General features: G+C 36.5%; 1 protein-coding gene across 6 annotated transcripts in view; it reads right to left on the bottom strand.

Annotated features, from left to right (window-relative positions):
• The window catches only part of ppp1r13bb (protein phosphatase 1, regulatory subunit 13Bb), a 107,487-nt gene extending 94,309 nt beyond the window's left edge, over positions 1-13,178 (bottom strand). For 4 of the 6 annotated variants that reach the window (XR_010013733.1, XR_010013734.1, XM_063002208.1 and 1 more), the window contains exons 1-3: positions 12,918-13,178; positions 10,923-11,065; positions 378-525 (exon numbers count right to left, since the gene is read on the bottom strand). Coding sequence is in view for 4 of the 6 variants with exons in the window: in XM_063002208.1 (XP_062858278.1) it covers positions 378-525; positions 10,923-10,931 (157 nt within the window). In the remaining 2 variants the exon portion in view is untranslated. Of the gene's footprint in view, positions 1-377; positions 526-9,958; positions 10,028-10,922; positions 11,066-12,432; positions 12,536-12,917 lie in introns of those variants that run through there. The other 2 variants (XM_063002210.1, XM_063002209.1) reach the window with 2 other exon arrangements.
• Between the last annotated feature and the right edge of the window lie 1,557 nt (positions 13,179-14,735).

The following is a 14,735-nucleotide window of genomic DNA, read 5'->3' as shown; positions in this document are numbered from 1 at the left end:
TGAGAATAAAGCACTTTGGGTGATGTTATTTTTAAAAAAAAAATCAACTTCTGGTGGTTTACGACCCTTGTGTAATTCATACCAGCCACTGTGCCATTTTTCTTTGCCAGCTGGTTAATGCAAATCCCTTTAACTATTCTACTGTAGACACAGTCAGTTGTGTCTGCATGGGCACCTGCCTGATCTTAGCACAGCTGAGATTCAAACCCAGATCTCAGCAGTGGTGGGCTAGCTATTAGACCGCTGTGCCGCCCGAGCACCTCCAAATATTGTTAAATGTCCTTTTGTTTGTATGTTATTGGTGGTGAAGTTAAGAAGCGGGTATTAGTTGGAGACTTGTTACAAATGTAACTGAGTATGGAATGTCAGGCTCGTACCATTCCCACGCCACACTTCAGCAAGATGGCAGCAGTTTTCGCCCGGCTCCTTACAGAAGTCAACCACATCACGGCATGTCGTCTCTGGAGTGATGGGTACCTCTGTCAAAGTCTGCTCTTCATCACTCAAGTACACAGTCAGAATCATCTAAAAGTAGGAGAAGAAAGAGAGAGATTAAAAGTGTCCAAACTAATCAAACATTTCACTACTCACAACACATTCTGAACAGGGAGCTTAGAATCTCAGTGCTGGTGTGCTAGCGGATTACGCCGCTGCGCCACCTGGGCGCCCACTTTTTGGTCTTCCGTCGTAGGCAGTTAGGTATATCAGGTAGATCAACACGTGGTTAGTGACAGTGACTGCAGTACACAGATGAGGAAGGAGCTGTTAGCTTATCAACAGCACCAGTCTAGACATGCATTAATTTACCTGTCTCAAGTTATCACAAATGACCAGTGCACAACCAGACAAAAATACTAACACACCTGAGCTAGCTGGCAGGGATGCAGATGAAACAGGCCCTGGCATATTCTGTAAACAGGTTTAAACCACAGAAAAATAAGAGTGTAATTTCAAACCTTTCACGCTGCACTCAAACAGGTAAGAGTTGCAACATAAGCACATTTAACTATAGAACCTCTAAGCATTTTTTGGCTTTCTTAAGATTACCAACAAAAAAAGCAATCTACAGACTTAAAAACCATTTCATTTTAAACACAAGACCTGCCAGAGAAGCCTTTAATCATGAACTTGACAACTCTTTTTGGAATCAAAGGAAATAACCCAGTACTGTCCTATCAATCTCTTGGCAGAATTTAAATGCTTGCTGTACATGCCTGGCACATCTCCAATAGATCAGCAAATTTCCTTTTTACACCAAAATGTGAGATGTCACACTAGACTGTCAACCACCTAAAAAAATCCTTCATTTTCATTAATCCTATTTTGCTATTTTTGGATGTGGCTTACAAACAAAACATTGTAACTAGGCCATATACCTGAGGCACTTTGACAGCACTAGTTAATACAACTATCTTCCCAACCAATGAAAGTGACACAGCCCATCATTGGCAGTGTGTGTAAGAAATGGGTTTGTTGGCACCTGCCATTGTACACCTGATCCACAAGATGTAGTTCACAAAAATGGTAATGACTTCTTGCAGGAAGCACATGCCACACCTCATCCAAAAATGTTGGTAGTAGATGTATACAATAAGGGAAAAGCTGTTGAGGCTTTTTTGTGTTCAAAAACTTTTTGAAGTTTTGATGACCATAAGATACCAGAAACAAAAACACTAGTTGTGGACAAGGCCTTAAAGACCTCACTGGAGCCACACCACTCCTTTCAGCACACTGCCAAAAACACCTCCTTACAGTAATTCCTGAAGGTGTGGTAATCCATTTATAGGACTGGTTTGTGTGTGGGCAGACAAAAAGCTCATTCATCAAATGTTTCATACACTGCAAACAAAGAAATACAACAGAACAAGCCTCAATCCTGACCAATATTGTTTATCAATTCAAACACACACAGAGAACATGTAGCATTTCTAGTTGTTAAGTTGAAGAGTATGCTGAGATGGGGAAAGTACTTTATATAATTTTTTTTTTTTTTAACTAACACTGCATGTCCATCAGCAAAAAAATTTGTTCTCTCTAGTGATGAGGCTTTGGGTTTGGTGAATGGCAGAAGATTACCTGCCTGACCACACTGTGCCATCTTTAAAGTTTGGTGGAGGAGGGATGATGCTATGGGGTTGTTTTTCATTGGTAGGCCTAGGTTCCTTAGTTCCAGTGAGGAGAACATCGTAATGACTTAGCATATCAAGCCATTTTGTATGTTTCTGACTTTGTGGGAACAGTTTGGGGAAGGCGCTGTTCTGTTCCATCATGGTCCATGAAGTCATGGTTGGGTGATTTTGGTGTGGAAGAACTTGACTGGCCCACACAGAGCCCTGACGGTGGATGGATCATTCTCACCACTGACATGGTGGTGGTGTGTTAGTGTGTTGTGCTGGTATGAGTGGATCAGACACAGCAGCAGTGTGTGTGTGTGTGTGTGTGTGTGTGTGTGTGTGTGTGTGTGTGTAAGCTGTATAATATACAGAGAAAGTGTGTGTATGATGCTCCAAACAACATAATAGGCAAAACTGCTTCTGATGCCTTTCAAAACAAAGCCTGTTAAATAAACCCTACTCTGATAAACACACAAAGCAACACATCTAAACAATTTAAAAAATTGCCACTTGTAATGTATTTATTTGTAAATAAATGTACCACATTTTATTCAGACCACCAGCATTTTTCAGTAGAGCATTTCTGTACTGTTCACTTCTACTGAATAAACACAGGCTAAGCAGTACACAATGACGTGCTAGCTTGCCCTTGCATTTAATGACATGATGCCCTTGCTTCAGCTTTGGAGCTTTGCTTGAACTTTCCGTCTGCACGTTTTACAGTTTGTCCGACCCAGTGGCCACTTCCATGGGCATGTTTCCAGCACGTCACATTTCATGAAAAGATCTGCCCATCCATGCAAGTTCACTGTCCTGGTCGAAGCACTTTGCAAAATGAATGCTTGATTAAACAACTACTCTGAATGCAGTGATCCAAAAGAAAAAAATAAAGGTTTACTGAACAGTTTACGTAACATTTAAACATAAGACAACACCTGACGTAACATTTAACAATTAACAACTGCGCCATTATTAATTGCTAAATGAAGATTAATCACAAACTCTCTGGACCTGCCAATGGGTCCAAAATCAAACCTAATTTTAATAATAAAAAGTGAGCATTAGAGAATATTGATTATAAACACATAAATGTCTAGTTTGATGAGCCAACGTTAAGGAGTATAAAGAGTTTAGGTTTTAAAATGATTTATGTCACTGAACAATGAGTAAAAGTCTACAAAAAAGATGTATTTTTGCCCAACCAGCAATTCCACTCACACCCTCCATCGTTAACCAAATCTTTACACTGTTGCTTACTTTTAGTTGTTTCCATCAACGAACCAAAGCATGACTGGATTACACATTTAACATTTTATCATGATATTTCTAGCCCTTCATCGCTCCTGTCTCAACCTTTTTAGAATACACTGCAGTCAATCTTATATGGTAAAAAAACATTAAACAAAAGCAGCAGAAAATCAAAATATTTCAATGCAGCTCAATATGATGCTTTTTACATGATTAAATTACATTTCTTTCCCTTATTTAATATTAATGAACAAAGCTTCTCTTTAATGCCATTTTACTTAATGCATACTAATTAAAAACTCACGTTTTTATCTTAATTTATATGGAAAGTAATAAAATCATGCAAGTACAAACTGAAGTTGCAGGCTAGAGCATTTACATCCATCCAATCATTATTCAAAATAAGTATTTAGCAAAACAATTCTGCTACAACACCAAAACACATACAAACGTATAACAAAAACTGTGCACTGTTTTTCTGAAAGATAAGGCAGTTGTCTTTCAATGATGAGCATCATCAAAACAACTAGGATGAAGCAATTACAACTGCTAGAAAAAAATGAGAATCCAGAGCACACAAGTTCTACTGAGTAACTCCATTATCATTATTTTCCTACATCAAAAGGTCAGCCCAAATCCATTAAAACCAAAACACGCAATTCTATTAACTGCAGGGAAACAAAGACTATTAGATAAAGCACAAGAACACCTATTCATGATCTTGGTGATTTGTACTGATTTGGGAAGTAGGAAAATGGCCAACTATCAAATGTGTAAATGACATTTTAAAGCTAATCCTGACAAAGTGCCAGTATTTGACAAAAAATGTTTTTTGGTGGCAGTTACTTTAAAATAAAGATGCTACATTTTAAGAAGGTCTTTACATGTATTGTGAACAGTACCTTGAGGAGATAGATAGATAGATAGATAGATAGATAGATAGATAGATAGATAGATAGATAGATAGATAGATAGATAGATAGATAGATAGATAGATAGATAGATAGATAAATCTTTAATTTCCTTCAGGATTAATAAAAGTATTTAAGAAAATTAAGAAATAGGTCAAGCCTGCACTATAACATTTACATTAATTTTAACCTACATTATTGTAAGTTACTAATGAAATAAAATATTACCAACTATGTGTAAAGTAAACTACGGTTAAATTCACCATGTGAATTCACCATTATGGTAAATAAACTTAGATAACAGATTAAAATTAGCCTGTATTCGTTCAAAATTAACGTTGATTTTCTTTTTTGTTCACATCAGCGACACAATGCATCACAATACCCAAAGCAAACTGTCCCAATCATTTTTTTTGCATTTTTGGTCGATATAATTGTTTTGAGTATTGTTCACTACCAATATTAATCTGACACCAAAATCCTTACAGTAAAAAGTAAAAGTACAGATCTGGATTACTAAAAGAAAATTAAAAGTGAAAGACTTTTAAATACTATAGGCTTTAACAATATTAATAATTAACATGCCAAGTCTGAATAATACTAATGAAAGAATTATAATACATCCCTAATGACAGTCACAACAATGACAGATGAATCAATCTATCTTGGTCTAGCATACAACATATACACAGAGCACAGATCAATCAAAAGCTTAGGCTCATTCTAACCATACATTTTTGCCAAAAACTTTTCCTAACCCCAAAGGTCACTCAAGAGCATCACCTTAGTCCACTTGGCTGCAGCCTGTGTTTTCATGCTCCCTCTTTTAACATGTCTGGTGTACTCCTTTCTGCAGGTCTTATCCTTAGGCAGGTTAACCAAACCATGAAGGACAATGGTTACAAATTTCTTCATCCTGAGGGTATTTGCTCAGTCAATGCAACAGATCAAAACAGCATTACATGCACAACCGTGTTTGTCCTTGCTGTCTCACTCACATGCCTGCTTAAAGTAGTAAGCGAGCAGTCCTGCAATCCTGCAGAAAGAAAGCCTTCACGTTCACTATGTGAGTGCTGAGAGAGAAAGGAATCCGAGTGAGACAGGGTAGAATGCACTTCTCATTAAGATTGAAACGAAGCAGCGTCGCCAAGCCCCCTTTAAAAAAAAAAAAAAAAACAATACCTCAGACCTAATGACGGAGTGTGTGAGATATACCATATTTTATTGAGAAGCAGGTCTATGCTTTTATCACACTAATGGGCCACTATATGACTAAGAGTAATGTGTTCATATCCACGTCAACACCAGCACGGTTTTTATATCTGGGTGCAAAGTGCCATTTACACTATTTTAACGCTGATACATAAACCAAATCTTTCCTCGGTCAGGTCAGTGTTTTGCTATTAACAAGGTAGTTTGGTGGGTAACTCGCTTATATAAAGGTTTACATCAAACTTTTTTTCCCAATCGACCCACAATTTGGCCATGATTTTTACCGTGACCCCGGCAACACAAAAAATTCATCAAATAAAACAAAACAAAGTATACCTAATTAATAAAAATGGCAATCTGGTCCTATTGTGATTTACAAGATGTAACATAAAGCTTCCGCAAAGAGGCATATGTGTACAAGTTCATTTCATGTTTATGTGCATGTTTATTTAATCATCATTTTCTTCTGTGACCCATTTTTTGGTTCACAACCCACGCAAGGTTGAAATCACAATATAGTGGTTAGCACATTGAATACTTTAATTAGATTTATTTTGTCATTTTAAAAGCCAGAAGGTGGGTTGAATCTTGAATGCAAATGGGTGTTCAAACAGGACAAGGACACAAAACACAATAGAACTGGTTTCAGCTAAATCATGCTGCAATGAGGCTTTCGAATTGGCCTTTCCAATATCTTGAACTTGTGTATGTACTGAAAAGTGTATGCCAGAAAACCACTACTACTTCGGTTAATATTCACTAAGCAGAATCATCAAATAAAAATCCACAGATGTGCCAGACTAAAAAGAGGACTTTGCAAACCTGAATAAACAGTCACAGACACCAGTTGCCCAAAACGTTTTAATCCTGGCTAAAGGAGCTGCACCCTGAAGAGAACTGAAAATTACTCACAGCAGTTGGATTGTGGTGCCAATGGCCAGCCATTCTAATGTTCTAAACTGGCAATGACTCCCCACTATGTTCTGGCAAAAGATTCCCAACAAGCTGCCACTGCTAGACTGCCAAATGAGAAATAGCCAGTGCTTAAGCTTTTAACTGGTTTTGAAAACATAATTATCTGAGTAAAGGATAAACAAGGCACTGGTGTTTGATTAATATTATGAATCATGTGTCAAACATGCACTGGAACCTAAATATACGATATAGGTACGATATAAGCATTACATTATACATGTCAATAATTGCTAAACTCCAAAAAGCACAGGGAGGATTAAAGTTAAATGAAAAGCTTTTGCCTGAAAACCTCTTTCCTTATTAAAGGTTGTTCTCTATTTTTAATGGAAGAAGCATTTATGTTTAAAAAGCTTCTGAGTTCTGAGGTTGAGGGTTGAAATGGATGCATTAAGGAAAGTAGATGAATTTGTAATGAGATATGTAATGAAATGTCGGGCCAACAAGAACTTGACATAATTGTTAAGACTCCAATGGCTCCATTGTCAAGAGCTGAAAGCAAAAAAAAGTTTGCAGAAATGTTTCTGAACTTTACTGAATGCTGAGTCAATTCATTTCATGAATTGTATGTAAACAGTGGTTTAAGCTAAAGGAAATGTACTTACACGAATAGCTGTAGTCATTACTTATATTCAGGAAATCTTTCCTGGCATTTTAAGTTACTTCCACCACTAACAGGGCACTGAGGGTCATAAGTAGAGATGGACTGATCTCGTTTTCAGGCTGAGGTCTTAAGCCATTTGCTGGGTTAGAAGGCATCCCAACACCCCAGGAGCAGTGTCACGGTATTTGTAAATAAATGATGAATTGCCTAAATCAGGGGTTTTAAACTCAAACCTTGGCCCTTTGATACCCCCATGTAACAGTAATGCAAATCTTCATTACAAAAACTTTATCACACAGGGTCTGTGTGCAGTACACTGTGGCCATTGCTTAATTCTGTTTTCTTATACCAACATCCAGGAGAAAAAGTCAGCACATCTGTTAAATCTCTTATGTACAAACTCCACAAAAACTTGCACACTTGTGTATTTGCAAGACATCAGACTGTATTTGTTCCACCAGATCCAATAATAATGCATGACATCACTTTTGTCATCCTACATATTGAAAATGTTTTGTATGTGTATGTTTAAAAGCAATTCAGTAAAAGCAAAAATTCAAATTTAATTTCTTAGCCTACATATTGCAAGCTTAGTGAGCATGGCTGCCCTAAAGTCCCCCAGCAACAGCGCGTTAGCCAGCTCTGCTTTCTCTTGGTTGCCTGTGTCCCACATAGTTAAAAAGGACACACACTTCAGCTGAATTGCTATGTGACACTGATGCTGCAGGGCAGAAGTCACAGCACAGCACGGAGAGTCATCAGCAGTTACTATTCTGCTAACATGCTCATATAAGCTGCAAACCTTTAGAAAAGAGTGTTATTATAAACTGATCATACACAGTGACTAACCTAATGGTTTCACTACCTGTAGTAACTCAACAAAAAAAATCCAGTCACTGACACTGATGTAGACCAAGTGTTCAATTGGTACATCGAATAAAGGCATGTGATCTGATCATGAGCTCAAGCTGTTGCCACAGAGTTTAACGTATATAATTAATTTCATCAAATCAATAGTATTCACCAGCTAGCAATGAGTTTGACTGAAAACCTTAACTCAATAATTAAGAGGGCTGTCTTTACACTTTCCACTGTTTTTACTTTCCTATATGTATTTATTTATTAGGATTTTAACGTCATGTTTTACACACTTTGGTTACATTCATGACAGGACAGGTAGTTACTTGTTACACAAGATTATAGACAAGAACATAGACAATTATGTATCTAAAATTCATCTCGCTTGAATGTCTTTGGAATGTAGGAGGGAACCAGAGCTCCTGGAGGAAACCCACAGAGACATGGGGAGAACATGCAAACTCAACACAGAAAGGACCCAGACCGCTCCACCTGGAAATCAAACCCAGTACTTTATTGCTGTGAGGTGACAAGGCTACCTACTGAGCCTATTCGGCTCCATTCTCACGTAAGCTGCAAACCTCTAGAAAAGAGCGCTGTTATAAACTGATCATACACAGTGACTAACCTTACTACTGTAGCAACTTAATGGTTTCACTACCTGTATAAACTCAACAAAAATCCAGTCACTGACACTGATGTAGACCAAGTTTTCAATTGGTACATCAAATAAAGGCATCTGGTGCTTTATAATTAATTTCATCAATGAGTTTGATTGAAAACCCTAACTCCATAATCAAAAGAGCTGTTCTTATACTTTCGGCTATTTTAACTTTTCTATATGAATCCATATTAATCTCATACTTTTACTATACAATGTAAATTAGTGGGTAATAGGAGAGGGGTGTAAAATAAAACAAGACAAACAGGTTAACAAAATGCAGCTTAAATGTAACTTTGAACTGCATTGTACAGGTCTTAATAATGCATAAATAAAAAAATTAACAAAAACCATAAGCAGGTCTCTATAAATAAATATAATGATGATAAACAGCAAAAACAAATGAAGACACATAAACTAGTAAAGATCTGCTGGATTTAATCAGTAGCTTATTGAAATATTTAGGATTGCACTAGACAATACATGTGCTGACTATGCGACCATTCATGCTCCCTGCAAAACAGGGCACTCCCCTCTACACACACACACAAGAGCTCCACATCTGATCAAAACAAGTTTCAGTCAGGTAATAAAAACCCTCCCAACACGCAACTAACCTCATTATGTTACATAACACTGCATAATCTGTTAAAGAGATGGAAAAGGAAGTACATGCTGAAGTGTCTGAGGCTGCCAACTGGGAATCCTTTTAATTAATTGGTAACTTGGGGTCAGTGCATCAAATCTACACATTAAGTTCTGCTGGGACTTTGTTAATTCCTTGTTACATCTCTGCCATCTCTGGTTTATCCTGTTCTTATTGTTCCAGTGCAAATAACCTGGATATTAGTAGTCGTTATTTTAGTGTCCAGTGATTAAAGCGAATATTTATTTTTAGTAACTACTAAATCTGGAAACATGACGTTAAAATCCTAATAAACAAACAAACAAAAACTAAATCTGGATTGTGGTGGGTCTGGGGCCTAGTCAGAAACATTGGGAGCTTGGAGGAGTAACTTAGCAGAAACCCAATCCCCCAGTACACATGCACCAGTTTAATCAACGAGCCCTCTGGTGCTGTGGTAAATGAAATACTCTGCTTACAGATGTGTCCCCTGAGCAACAGCAGGCTGCAGTTATAACTTCAACAGAAAAACGCTCAGGTGCTTCATTTTAATCATGAACATTAACTAGTCTTCTTTTCAGAAAGGACTTTGGGGAAAAGGTAATTTTACATTACCGTACATGAGGTCACTATTACAATTCATTAAACACAACTTTTTCTTGTGTTTTTATTAGTAGAAAAATTTGCTTTTATTAGTGCTCAGATAGAAATTTCAGTAAAACCTAGTAAAACCACAAACTGTTGTGTATGTACCTTTTAATCACAGCTGCTTCCTTCTTATTAGGCAGATGGGAGATAAGAGACCTAAGTGGTGCCTAAACACTGGGTTATAAACATTAGATTAGATAATTATTTTGGTTCTAGACCAAATAGAGGGTCAATCATCACCTTCATTCAAACTCTTTAAGCATGTGATAATGAGGGATTTAAGATAAAACTTTAAGACTTAAAATCACACTTCTTTATCAGTAAAAGCTTTAGAAGACGATATTTACCAATGTTAATGTGTAACACATTTCACAGCATTTCACTTGTTTGCACTAAACATTAGCAGTACCAAAGACTTTATGAACATAAATTTAAATTGTACATTCTTGAAAAGAGACAGAATAAAAAAGGTGTATATCGTATATAGCAGATGAGCACACATTTCAACATTGAAACAACAAAGCAAATCGTATGTGGCCGTGTGGCAGCAAGATCAGCTAAATTCTGGCATTTCAATTTTAATTCTTTTGCAAAAACTTCTGGCCACACGTGACATCATCAGTCTCTGTAAGTGCTGACTTGGGACTGCTGAACCCATCTATCAATTAAGACAAAGCAAAACACTCCACTCCAATCACGTCAGTACCATAAAACTAATTACTGCCATTAGTGCTGTCAGGAGGGAGGTGGCTCTCTTTATCTCAAGATCAAAACATGGCCTTTTTACAAGAAAAAGGATCCTTCAAGGCACAATTTTAAATTGTCCTGTCATTCACAGAGATTGTTAATGAGTAGGTAACATTAACTTGGGTAATCTGCTTTTAAGGAAAGATTCTTTTTCTCAATCTGATTCCTAAAAGAAAAAAACTGAACATAATACTGTACATCTCAAAGCTGCAGCATGTGCACATTTTTGGCACTAAAGAATCTAAAGACTAAAGAATTTGCCACTAAATCGCATGTAAAAAAAATACACCTGGGCACATCAATTGTGAAACAGTGTACTTACAGGCATCATTTTTCAGGCATCAGAGAAACATCAGGCCTTCGGTTGGGTTCTAATAATGTCTGGATTTCATATGGCTTCCTCACTTGGACACTTCTTGCAGAAGACACAAACAAGCACCCATAGCACAGTTCGTCAGGGAGGCACTGGGAATAAACATCATGTAATTACCAATCTTAAATACACAAACCATTTATACTGTAATCAGGGAGAGACACTCTAGGCAGAAATCTTAACTTTGTTGTCATGTCAGTTATTTCATTACATTATTTAATCATTATAAACTATATATATATAATTTAAATATATATGTAATCCGAAAACTGAAACAACATAGCTATATCTAATTTATCATTTTCCCCCACCCATCAACCTCCTAGAACAATTGAACTTGTTAAAGGTAAGCAATTAATTACTATTACTACTTACAATTACTATTGATGATGCAATAGTTACATTTTTGTCAGTATGATATGGGCCTAAACTGAACTGAAAAATCATTCATTACTAATCTGATATGGACATTGTCAAAGTAATCTAATACCAAACTAATGTTGCATGCCAACTGAGAGTTTGAGCAATATCGTTACCCGTAGTATTGTAAAATCTACTCACTGTACTACAGCATATCTAGAGAACTGAATATTGTTTAATATATGCAACTAAGATATTGTTTAAAGCAAAAAATTATCTATTATCCAAGAAAAACTGACATTCAAAACTTATGGTAATTTATTTTAAATAAAATGAAAGCAATATTTTCAGGTTCATGTTTTAAACTACAACAGAATTTGAGATTTATGATATTTACTCACACTTAACGTTTATACAAAATCCATATACTGCTGCTTACATCAGATTGTTTCCTTACAAATCAAACTAATCAGAGGCAGAAAAATCCAACATTTAAAAGGGTGGAGGATTAAAAAAACAAGCACAAAGCTGCTACAACAGCTATTAAAGGAAGCAAATCAAAGGTACATGTTTATATGAGCCAAGTCTGAAGCTTTCATAGACAAAAATATTTAAAAATATATTATTTTAATATCTAGTTGTTTTAGGGCATTGTAAATGGGTTTACAAGTTTTTGTTTACAAGTTTTAAAGGTGGGGTGAAAGATAAGGGGCAATTGGTCATGCGGCTTCATAATAAATCAGTTTATATGGGTTTTAACTTCTATTAACATGGTCTGTGGATTATTTTTCTTGCAATTTTACGAGGTTCTCAATATCTCAGCTTTATTAATCGATTCTACTTTATTTGCTACCTGATTTCAGGCTGAAAATGTTCAAAACAAGCAAGAAGTGTGACTGGTTTTAATTATTTAAGAAAGGTTACTATAAATGTATTACACTAACACATGCAATGTAAAAAAATACAGAATACAATACATAGCTTTCAAAAACCAAATGTTTAAAAGCTAAATCACATCAGAAATGTGAGAAGCCCCACTACACTCGCTATAAAATAAATAGTATTTAATGCGAAATGTTATTTTAATTGAATTACTTACAGCTAGCTGTGTAAAGTCACCTCTGTAATAACTGACCTGCAAACTATCATTACATTTTACTCGATCCGTGTTTGCTAACAAGCTAGCACGATAGCAACCCGCTTTCGTCGAAATTATAATAAAAACGTCGACCTAAACTCATTTTAACAACGTAAATATACATTAGTTCATAATGTTTATATACTATCCAAAATGTATATCCGAGTTTAACAGTACAACTACCGTCACTAAGAACGCTGTAACTAAGCCTGTGTACTAACTGCACACTACCGTACTATCTAGTATGTAAACAGCACGTGTACATCCCAAAGCTATCCGTACTATTCTCATACTGTTTAGTACGCTAGTATGCAGTTTGGGACGCATCCCTGGATCACCACTCTACCAACTAGAGTTTCTGGAGGAAATGCTAGCTAGCTTGTAGGCTCACCCACAACGCCAAAACAGCAAAAATAATTATAAAAGAAAATTCTGGTTTTACTTACAATATATGCAAATGTAGCTTTTAAAATCCGTCACACAAAAACTCGTATTCTTGATATCCCGAAGCCGAAACGTGTTGATTAGCTTGGCAGCAGAGCGTAGCGATTTTTTTCCAGATGGTTAGCAACAGCAGGCTAGCAGCCAACCAGCCGAGTCGAGAGCGGACCTTTAAGCAAATCCGACAACACTATTCCCACTACACCGTCTAAATGAGTTCATTCTAAAAGGTCTGCTCTGAATAAAACGATACACATACAGATAGAATGCCTTGTTTCAGAATTAAGCGTGGTTGATCCACAAACACAATCAGACAGCAGTAGCGTCGGGATTTGTTAGTAGTGTAGTAGGTGACGTGACGACACGTCTGTGAGGAACGCCAGGAATGTGGAACACCCATCAGGAGGCCGGATTAAACTGTTTACACCGCAGGTACAAATAACACACATCCCATTTTCCATCATACTTAAATATTTATCCTCTGGTTGGGGTCGCAGTGGGTCCGGTGCCACCTCACCAAACCACTGGAAACAGCCAGATATCAGCAGTTTAGCTTTATTGAAAGGTAAAAGCAAGGATAGAGGAAGAACGTGCAAAACTCCTCAGACAGTGACCAGAAGCAAACTTACTCCTCCAGATGTACCTTTCCTGCTATGTAACAAATTATTTTAAAGACATTTTCAATTCAACTTCTTTTTTTGAACTTGAATCCAATACATGTGTACTATCTGTTGATTACACTGCAGAAAATTTGGTAAGACATTTAGACATTTTTTTTATTCAATTTGGCCTGCGTTCATACTTGGAACTAACATCTGATTAATATCTAATATGTGCAAATTCAGCCTCAGTGCCACACAGCAAGTAAATGTTGTATTTTATGTAATGGATGGACATATTTATTAAACTGCTTTTTAAAAGCTTGAGAAGCTAAGGTTTTCCCTGAAAGGGTCCTTGGACCTTTTTTATAAAACGTGGGGTCCCATCCTCATTTTTATTGAAGAAGAAATAGACAAATTAGTTCCTGACATGTAATGAATAGAGAGTCTGGGTGTTATTTTTAAATATTGATTGATTGATTGATTGATTGATTGATTGATTGATTGATTGATTGATTTTATTTATGTATTTATTTATTTATTTATTTATTTATTTAATTTCCTAACTATTTATTTACTTATTTTAATGCACTACTCAGCTGAACCATGTGTGATACCAGGCCAGGCTGGGAGTAAAGGGGAAGGGGGTAAAGGGGTGGGTAGATTATTAAGTCGGGGGGGGGGGGGGGGGGGGGGTTGAAAGTTTGGTGAATACACAGATGTACAGTATATACACATATGTATATGACAATTTTTCTATGTATAGTTTCTTTTCCATCCCTAATCTGTCTTCATGGACTTTTTTCTCTTACTGTTGTATCACCTTATAAACCTAATAAAAAAGATAAAAACTAAACTGCTTTTTAATTAGGCCTGACCATTCAAGGCAAGGTCACAGTGGGTCTGGCTTAAACTTTGGTGTAAGGCAAGTAAACACTCTAGAAAGGGCATTATCAGTCTCTCCCGATCCATTGCAAGATGCCACACACTTATTAACTTACTCACTTCCAGCTATAATCAATTCATAGCAGTTGATTTAATTGTGTCTCTTTAAAGATAGGAGGGGACTAGAGTACCTGGAGCAATCCCAAATGAGTTTTAATAAGACTGGCTAAAACACCCATATAGTATAAATCTTTTAGGGTTTAAATAATCAAATGGCACACAATTAAAAAGTCATATTATTAGTTACCACTTGTCCACCTTAACATTCAATTTATTCAT

The sequence above is a fragment of the Trichomycterus rosablanca genome, chromosome 9 (genome assembly GCF_030014385.1).
Source record: "Trichomycterus rosablanca isolate fTriRos1 chromosome 9, fTriRos1.hap1, whole genome shotgun sequence".
NCBI lineage: Eukaryota > Metazoa > Chordata > Actinopteri > Siluriformes > Trichomycteridae > Trichomycterus > Trichomycterus rosablanca.
This window is presented reverse-complemented; position numbering and strand designations above follow the sequence as displayed.